The sequence below is a fragment of the Brassica oleracea genome, chromosome C6 (genome assembly GCF_000695525.1).
Source record: "Brassica oleracea var. oleracea cultivar TO1000 chromosome C6, BOL, whole genome shotgun sequence".
Lineage (NCBI taxonomy): Eukaryota > Viridiplantae > Streptophyta > Magnoliopsida > Brassicales > Brassicaceae > Brassica > Brassica oleracea.
In genome coordinates this window covers 19,447,945-19,457,166 of record NC_027753.1, presented here as the reverse complement: position 1 = coordinate 19,457,166, position 9,222 = coordinate 19,447,945, and the positions used below count along the sequence as shown (strand labels likewise).

At 39.2% G+C, this 9,222-nt stretch overlaps 1 protein-coding gene and 1 pseudogene across 1 annotated transcript; both read right to left on the bottom strand.

The window, feature by feature from the left end:
* Positions 1 to 5,302: 5,302 nt before the first annotated feature.
* On the bottom strand, positions 5,303 to 7,068 carry LOC106296814 (annotated as a pseudogene).
* A 673-nt stretch (positions 7,069 to 7,741) lies between these two features.
* Positions 7,742 to 9,222, bottom strand: LOC106298416. Its single transcript, XM_013734533.1, has 2 exons — positions 8,497 to 9,222; positions 7,742 to 8,052 (listed from the first exon to the last, which is right to left on the bottom strand). Exon 1 carries the CDS (start codon positions 9,072 to 9,074, stop codon positions 8,502 to 8,504), a length of 573 nt encoding a protein of 190 aa, XP_013589987.1. The 5' UTR covers positions 9,075 to 9,222; the 3' UTR covers positions 7,742 to 8,052; positions 8,497 to 8,501.

The window sequence follows — 9,222 nt, the reverse complement described above, 5'->3', positions numbered from 1 at the left end:
ACTTGCTTTTTATTAGGCACGAGTTTGCGGTCGACTTGCTTATTGTTAGACACGAGTTTACAAAAACTCATCTTTGGCTAGGCATGAGTTTACAGAAGCTCTCCTTCTACCAGGCACGAGTTCTCTGTAAACTCGCCTCTGTCTTAGCATGAGTCAAGTAAACCCGTCTTTCGCTAAGCACGAGTTTAAAGCAAACTCGCTTTTTACTAGGCACAAGTTCGAAATAAACTCGCCTAAACCATCATAGGCATGAGTATGTCTAGTTCATTGTCTAATAAACCCTATTCGTAAACTTCGCAGAGATCGATTTCATCTCTCTCAACGAACTTGGGGGGACTTACTGTTGGAGATGGATTTACATCCTCCTCAAGGCCTGTTAGGCATTGAACTAGACCTATATTGCTAGGAAGCCCTAGGCTTCATGTTTCTATAAATAAGGAGCTACATTCTTATGAGAGAGGATCTTCTCCTCTTCTTAGACTTTAAGAACATATTTTCATAGATATTTTGAGGTTCACTTTGCATCTTTGTAATGAACCTTCAATCAATGAAATCTCTTTTATATTCTTTTTCCCATTTGATTTCATCTAAAGATTTATCCTAAGTCTCAAGAATCTAATTCTTATTCTTAGATTCTTTTATTGTATTGATTCAACAAACACTACCAGCATAAACACCATTTTTGGATCAAACATGTATGATAGTTAAGGCCGATGGAATCATGGTCGCTATAACGATTATATAGTTTCGTCATTATTCAGTTTATAATATCAGCATATTTGGTATACCTGTCACAAAAGGCTGAAAAGAACACTCATTGTTTTTGGTGTGGTTAATCTTTTGGGGCTGGTCTTTACGTTGTTGGTTCCTGAATCTAAAGGCAAGTCTCTCGAGGACATGTCTGGTGAGAACGAAAACAATGATGAAAACAGCATTAGCAGCAACAACAGCAAGGTATCAACTCTTAGTGCAGCGAAGTCAGAATAAAATGCATAAGTAAACAAGACACAAATTTTTCTCTTTTCGAATTCATTAGAACAAGAAAGTCTTACACCAATCTTTTCTATTACAAGAATCCTTTAAGATTACTCCAATCCTAAGCTAAAACTCACCCTAGAGTCTAGACTTTTATTTATCAGAATCACTTTGATCCCGAGCTAAACTCCCCCTGAGCCTAGGCTTCAATCTTCCAACACTCGTAAGTACTTCAACAACAACTTCAACACCTAGCGCAGAACAACAACACCAAAGGCTTGATCACACAAGCACCAAACAATGATCTCTCGGTTTTCTTCTTTTAGCAGAGACAACTCTCTTCATAGAGGCACGTCCTCCATGTATACATAACCAGAACTTACTCTCCAAGTTCTTCCAAAGCAACTTAAGCAACTTTTTTTTTCTCCTAAGGAATAGCTCTCTTGCCTTTACACTTAATGTAAATCTCCCAATTAATATATTGCTTCTTCTCTAAGCTTAACAAGCCCACAAACATCACACAACACGAACTCCAACCAAGCCCATCTTCATGACACACGCATGTACTACATCCTGTAGCACTTCACGAACTGATACAAAATATACATCTTCAATCTCCCACTTTTTGACTATGCATGTGAACTCATCACCTCTGGATAGAAAACCACGTCTTCAATCTCCCCCTATGAGACACATCATGGTCAAAAACTAATATGAAGATCCATATCCTCCAAAGTGAGGAGGAAATCCCATTCCACCATCTCCATAGTGATCAATCTCCTAGACCACGTATTCCTGAGCCCAAATCCTCCATGATTAGCTCCTTGAACAAACCTGAAACAGTCACGTCTAATATGCCCTTGAACTCCACAAGAATAACACATAGGACCATGACCTCTCATACCATAAGCTTGCTTCATCTGGTTCTTCTCCTTCAATAACTTGAAACACCTTGGCCTAATGTGTCCAACAACACCACAGTGATGACATACATGCCGAAACTTTCGTATAGATGCACTCTTCAATCCAGAATCTCTCTCTGGAGCAGTCGCCGTAGCATTTGCCAAAGTAGTCGCCGTAGCAGTACGCATAGCAGACACATTCATCACATCAGCTGCAGGCTTCCCTGCAGACATCTTAATTTCTGGCTTTGTAGCAGACGTAGCTACATCCTTAGTTTTTCCTGCTGATACAAAAACACCTTCATTTTTAGAACATTCTCCTTGATATCCAAGGCCGCATTTATCACTTTGCCCAATACTGAGAAGATGATCTAGCAGATCTGTCCCATTATTTAGCATCCTCAAACCCTTATGAGTCTCTGCAAGTTGAGCACCAGCCTGTCGTGCTTCTTCTTCTTTCTCTGAGGCATACTTAAGTGTTTCAGTAACTTGAGCTTCTAGCTTGGCTTTCTCCTTAGCCAAATCAGAGTTCACCTCAACCAGCTTGAGCCAATGCTCATACAGCTTTTCATAATTCCTAGCAAGATCAAAGGTTCCACCAGCATCATCATCACCTCCACATGAAGATCCTGACACAGACGCTGTAGCAGATCCCATAACAGATTGTCTTAGAACCAGACACAAAAGTTGTGAACGCCACAAAGTTCTTTAGCTTCTCACCATCATCTGAATCAGTACCAGACTCATTCTTGTCGTCCCTCTTCTTTTGCTTCAGTAAATTTGCACACTCCTTCCGAACATGCCCAAATCCATTGCACTCAAAGCATTGTACCTTTGATGATGATCTACCCAAATCACTTCTTCTTCAATTCTTTATCATGCCTTCTCTTTCCTCCAGATAGCTAGCAAAATTTATTGACAACATCGACATATGATCTTCAGAAGTTGAACCCTTTAAAGCAATTCCATATGGATCTTCTTTCTTCTTCTCCTTTTTTCCATATGATCTGCTCAGCTCAAAAGCTTGAAAAATCCCAACAAACTCATCAAAGGCCATCTCATCCAGATTGTGAGCTTCTTCTACAGCAGAGATCTTTGACTCAAACTTGGATGGCAATGATCTCTTTAGCTTCTTCACCAGCTTCTTGTCCTTGTATTGCTTTCTAAGTGCAAAGCATTCATTCGAAATGTCACACAACTTAACACTAAACTGAGCCACAGTTTCCTCTTCATCCATCTTCAGATTATCAAATCTTGATGCTAACATATCCAGCTTGGTACGTTTGACACTTGTAGTACCTTCAAACATATTCTCCAATGTCTTCCACGCCTTCTGAGCTGAAGCACATTGAGAAATCAACTTGAAATTGCTTGTATCAATAGCATTGTAAATCGCAGTCTTTGCCTTAGGGTTGCAATTTGAAGCCTTCTTCTCTGCAGCAGTCCACTGATCTCTTGGCTTAAGAACTTCAACCTTTTCATCATCAAGCATCACCAGATGACTCCAACCAGCTTCAATAGAACTCCAACAGTCATCATCAAGACCATTGATGAAAGCTTGCATACGTACCTTCCAATACCCATAATTGGATGAATCAAGATGTGGGGGTTTTGTCATAGACGTTCCCTCTTGATATACCGCCATCAAAAACTATGTCCTTCTTCCTGAACCAGTTTATGTCCTCACCCTTCAAAATCACACCAGTAACTTAGGTGGCCCGCTCTGATACCATTGTTAGTGCAGTGAGGTCAAAGTAAAATGCAGAAATAAACAAGACACAAGTTTTCTCTTTTTGAATTCACTAGAATAAGAAAGTCTTACACCAATCTTTTCTATTACAAGAATCCTTTAGGATTACTCAAATCCTAAGTTAAAACTCACCCTAGAGTCTAGACTTTTGTTTATCAGAATCACCCTGATCCCGAGCTAAACTCCCCCTGAGTCTAGGCTTCAATCTTCCAACACTAGGAAGTACTTCAACAACTACTTCAGCACCTAACGCAGAGCAACAACACCAAAGGCTTGATCACACAAGCACCAAACAATGATCTCTCGGTTTTTTTCTTTTAGCAGATACAACTCTCTTCATAGAGGCACGTCCTCCATGTATACATAACCAGAACTTGCTCTCCAAATTCTTCCAAAAGCAACTTTCTTTTTTCTCTTAAGGAATAATTATCTAGCATTTTCCTCTTCAAGTAATATCTTTTACACTTAATGTAAATCTTTCAATTAATATATTGCTTCTTCTTCAAGCTTAACAAGCCCACAGACATCACACAACACTAACTCCAACCATACCCCTCTTCATAACACACGCATATACTACCTCCGTAATACTTCACGAACTGATACATAATATACATCTTCGTCAACAACCGCATAGAATCCTAAAATATTTGTGTTATTTGTTACTTGTATCACCTAAAATATTTGTGTTATTTATTACTTGTATCTTTGTTAACTCTACATCTCTGGATTTTATCTTACTAGCAGCTCAAGTTATTCTTTATTCATATTTCTCCACTGATCGTTAAATGCAATAGGATCTGATTCTTTTGCATATCTGTATAAGTTTAGTTTTTGGATTTCTTAGAATCGGTTTTTGGTATTATTCATTGTAACAAATGAGGGTGGAGAGTTGATGGAAAGCAATTATGAAGAAATTTTGGTTTTTGGTGTTCATTGTCACCATTGAACAAAAGAAGATGTGATAGAAACAAATATCAAACAGTAACACTAAGCAAAATGGTGTATACAGTGGTTGTCATTAGCTAGGAATGTATTGGTACGCAAGTTAAGCCATAAACGGTGACTGCATTGTCTTTGTTTCTTCAGCCATTTTTGTATAACCTGCAACCACAGGATGAGTACAAAGGAGAGCTTAAAGAGATGAGAGGACAATAGTATAAGAATATTATCACATTTCTAAGTTTATGTCATAAAAATAATCCTCAAAAATTAAAATGACCAAAATAACATTTTATCTTATGAAAAATTTAATTTTTTTTTTTTATTTTTCAAAATTTGAAATCTTATCCCAAAACCCCACTCCCCAACTCTAAACCCTAAAACCTAAACTTTAAGCCCTAAACCCTTAACCCTAAACTCTAAACTCTAAACCCTAAACCATAAATCTTAAACCCTAAACCCTAAATCCTAAACCACACCCCTTAACTCTAAACCATAAACCCTAAATCCACCCCTAAACTCTAAACCGTAAACTCTAAACCCTAAATCCTAAACCCTAAATCCTAAACCCTAAATCATAAACCCCACCCCTTAACTATAAACCCTAATGTCTAAATTAATTTAACATTAAGGTATAAGTGTATATTTATCTCTTTTGATAAAACATTAAGTGTTATTTTGGTCATTTTAATTCTTAGAGATTATATTTGTGACAAAAACTTTTTTAGTGCTATCCCGATCATTTTCTCAATTCTTATACTCTATACATATTTTACATAAACGTTTAAAAGAGAGTACATTACATGTGAGTGTACTAATAGGCACAATAAAATCATTCACTAGCTGTGAATATCAGCAACAATACACCAACGTAAAAAGAATGAACTTATGTGTATAAAACTCGGACATAAGAGGCAGCTTCGTATTCAGAGACCAGCTGAAACCAAACCATGCAATGTTACAATTCCAATCAAGGTGTTCTCTTCATTGACCACCGGTAGAAACTGTACGGGCGATGGCGGTGACTCCATCTTCTTCATGGCTTCAACAGCCATTGTCTCCGGTCCAATCGTCCTCGGATTCCTGTTTTAAAACAATATGCGCAACGTAAGATCTCAACATACGTCAACGTTTATACGGTCTAACGCAGTCTCTAACCTGTTGCACATTTCTCCAACGCTGAGTTTGAAGATTGCTTCTCCACTTGCTTTAAGAGTCCTGCGAAGATCTCCATCTGTGAATGTACCGATCAAGCGATGATGTTCGTCAACCACAAGCAAACAAACACCCACATCCTTTGCTGGTTAGCTCAACTAACTGATCCATTATCAAGTCTCCTTCTTTACAAACCGGAAGCTCTTCTTTCTTCTTCATAACATCCTTTCCCTGCAAGAAATGGCCAATAATAGATTCACACCCAACTCTATAGGTTCTTAAGTAGGCATGGGGGTTCAAAGTTCTGTAATTGGTTAATTACTAAAATTTCGAAATATTTATAAAATATCTAAATTATATTTAAAATTAATAGGTTTAATTTAGGGTATTTATTTCTGAGTATTTAAGTTTAAAACCAGGTTTAGATCGGATTGGATTCGATTCCGGTTTAGTTACAAACCGTTCTTAAGCTAATCATGTGAGCAATCTCGAGATCAAACCTTGAAAATCAAGCTCTTGCCGATCCTACCGGCAGGATGATTAGCTCCATACTCCTCCTTCGTTAGATTCCTAGCCGCCATAAGCGCAACCGCAATCGTATCCCCAAAAACCATCTGGATCGCCGTAGACGTCACCGGAGCGAGATTAAACGGACACAACTCCCTCTGTAACGGCAAATGTACATTCATATCGCAAACTCCAGCGAGCGGATTCCCAGGAACGGAGGTAAGAGACACCAAGAAGGCTCCCCTAGCCTTAGCGCAGGGGACGAGACGGAGTAGCTCCTCGGTGGAGCCGGATTTGCTGAAGAGGACGAGAACGTCGCGGGAGGAGAGAGCGCCGATGTCGCCGTGAAGCGCGTCGAGAGGGGAGAGGAAAGAGGAGCGGAAGCTGAGGGAGATGAGGGTCTGGGAGATTTTGTTGGCGACGAAGGCGGATTTGCCGACGCCGGTGAAGAAGACGGTGCCGGAGGTGGAGAGGAGGATGCGGGAGAAGTCTAGGGTTTGGGGGAGGTCGAGGTGTTTGAAGAAGTGGTTTAGGAGATCTTGTTGGGATTTGAAGAGGGCGAGGAGGTTGTCTTTGGAGATTTCTTGGTGGTGGTGATGTTCGTTGCCGTGATTGGCGGAGGAGAAGTCGAGGTGTGACGGTGGTAGAGATCCCATTGCTGATCTGAGAAGGAGAGATCTCTGTTAGATTGATCTGAGAGAGATGTTTTGCTTTGAAGAGCAATCTTAAAAAAGCACAGGGTGCATTAATGGAGACGGTGGGGCAAAACGGTAAATTAATGACTCCTTGCATCTTTTCGTGGTGATGGATAGTGAGTTCTGAGGGGGCGTCGGTGATTGGATTTTTTTCTCCGGTGAAAATAGAATTTTATCAACGTGGATAGAATGAACTACAAGTAAAAACATTACTAATCGGTCCCTTACGGTGATTGGATTATTAGAGGTAAAAGTAGCATTTTACAACATGATTAGATATTTTTTGCTCAAAACAAAAATATTATGTCATTAATATTCAAATGAAACATGATGCAGTTTTTTTCATATAAGATGATGTCGATTATATGTTTACTATTTTTGGGTTTAAATTCAATGTTGTTATATATTAGACCATCTCTAAACCACTTCTATTTTCATCTTTATATTTTTCTCTAAAATAGAAAACTTTTACGATAGAGATGTACTATTTTCACCTTTAAATATAGAGGTAAAAAATAACATTTCTTTATATTTTCCTTTAAAATAAAAATTTATATTATAAAAATAGTTTGGAGATGCTCTTAATAGTTTTTCTTCCTTCTTTTTTCAACCAAAGTCTATTCTAACTAAGAAGAATCCAAACCAGCTAGCCTGAGTAGTTTTACTTTTTGCTAAGAAAGAAATTGCCAATCCTAAAAATGCATGTTAAGCTGTTAGAAATAGAAAGATTGAAAACTAGAATTCATTTTCCTCAGATTTCTCTGGTCTTCCTCCTGTTTTTAGTGCATATTTAGAGACAATTCGTGAAACAGAAATTTAGAATAAACAACATGTGCTAGATAGAATTATAGGTACATAAACAAAGTTTTGAAATACAAGTGTTGTAAGTGAGAAAAGTAACATAAGTGTTATGGTGTCAGGCCTTGTCTATGATAGTATCACTCTCCTAAACAACATCTTCTACAAATCTACTGAATCTTGGGTGGTCTTTGATAAATGATCAAAAGAGCTGAGAAACTAAAAGTCACTGTTTAAAATCCTCCTTGAGAGTGGAATGTTAACACGGAAATAGAGGTAGTTTCGATCTCCATCATCGAGTAACTAAACATCAACTCATCAAGCTCATCTGCATAAATACATTATCAAAATTCTAGTAACAGCTTTTCAAAAAAAAAAAAAAAAACAGAACAGACATGAGAAAACAAATGGGTAGAAAAGAGAGATGGATTCCAAGATATCTATAACCTTTTTAGAGGCAATCACACAAATCCAAGAAAGGAATAAAACCGTCAAGGACAAACAAGTAAGATTTATATTGAACAACTTCTCTTTGGTCAAACGAAGTGAACACTAGAGTCCTCATGTTCAGACACATTGTGGGTTCGAATCAAGAGGTCCAAAGACACAATCTTGATAAGGCAAAAAGACAAAACCATCAGAAGAATCACGTTTCGAATCTAAGACAATCTTAAAGATAGTTGCGTTGAGGTAAACCTAAGAACCCTAAGGTTACGATCATAAGTAAACTAAAGCGAGAGCAGAGAGCCAGCCAGAGAATGATAAAACATACTATCATCATCCAGAGGTGCCGGGTCGGTTCCCGCTAGACCTTGGTCGACCCAAGTATTCTGGATCGGATCGAATATACCCGCCCGATTTGGGTCGCCCGGTGTGTCCATACTCGGAATACCCCTGCCACGGCTGTTGCTGTTCCTGGTGAGGCAATCCCGGAATCGAAGAAGAAGCGAGTCCAGGTTTCTCGACTTTCCGAACAAACCCTGGCCTAAGATGCGGAGGGACAAACCGGTCAGGCTTCGGGGAAACGGACAACGGAGCCGGAGCAGCTACGGTTTTATCCGGTTCCGAGGTCCGAGCAGGAAACGAAAGCGAGGAACCAGGTCCGGTGTGACCTAAGGGACGGAGAGAGATCTGATTCGGATCTGGATCAGAGATGGGTTGATCCGGAGTCTTCGGAGGAGGCGTAGTGACGGAAGATTTGAGGGGCTTGGGGGAAGGTTTGGTGAGGACGAGCATGCGGCCATTGGAACGAGCAACCGAGGAATAAGAAGCAGGGGAGGAAGAAGATGGATCCTTTTGGAGGATGTGGCTGTAGTTAATGGTAGTGTGTTTGTTGTTGGGTCTTGCCATTCTACCTTCTTCTCTGTTTAGATTTAAAAAAGTTTCTCTTTTTAGATTCTAGAATTACAAAGGAAGACGAAGAAACGAATCTATGTTCTGTTTTTCGTTCTCTTTTGTCTACCTCCGCCCGTTACTTTATCTGTCTTTTCGGATTTTA

Excerpts from the sequence above, each read along its gene's own strand:
- LOC106298416 (XM_013734533.1), bottom strand. The coding sequence starts at position 9,074 with ATGGCAAGACCCAACAACAAACACACTACCATTAACTACAGCCACATC.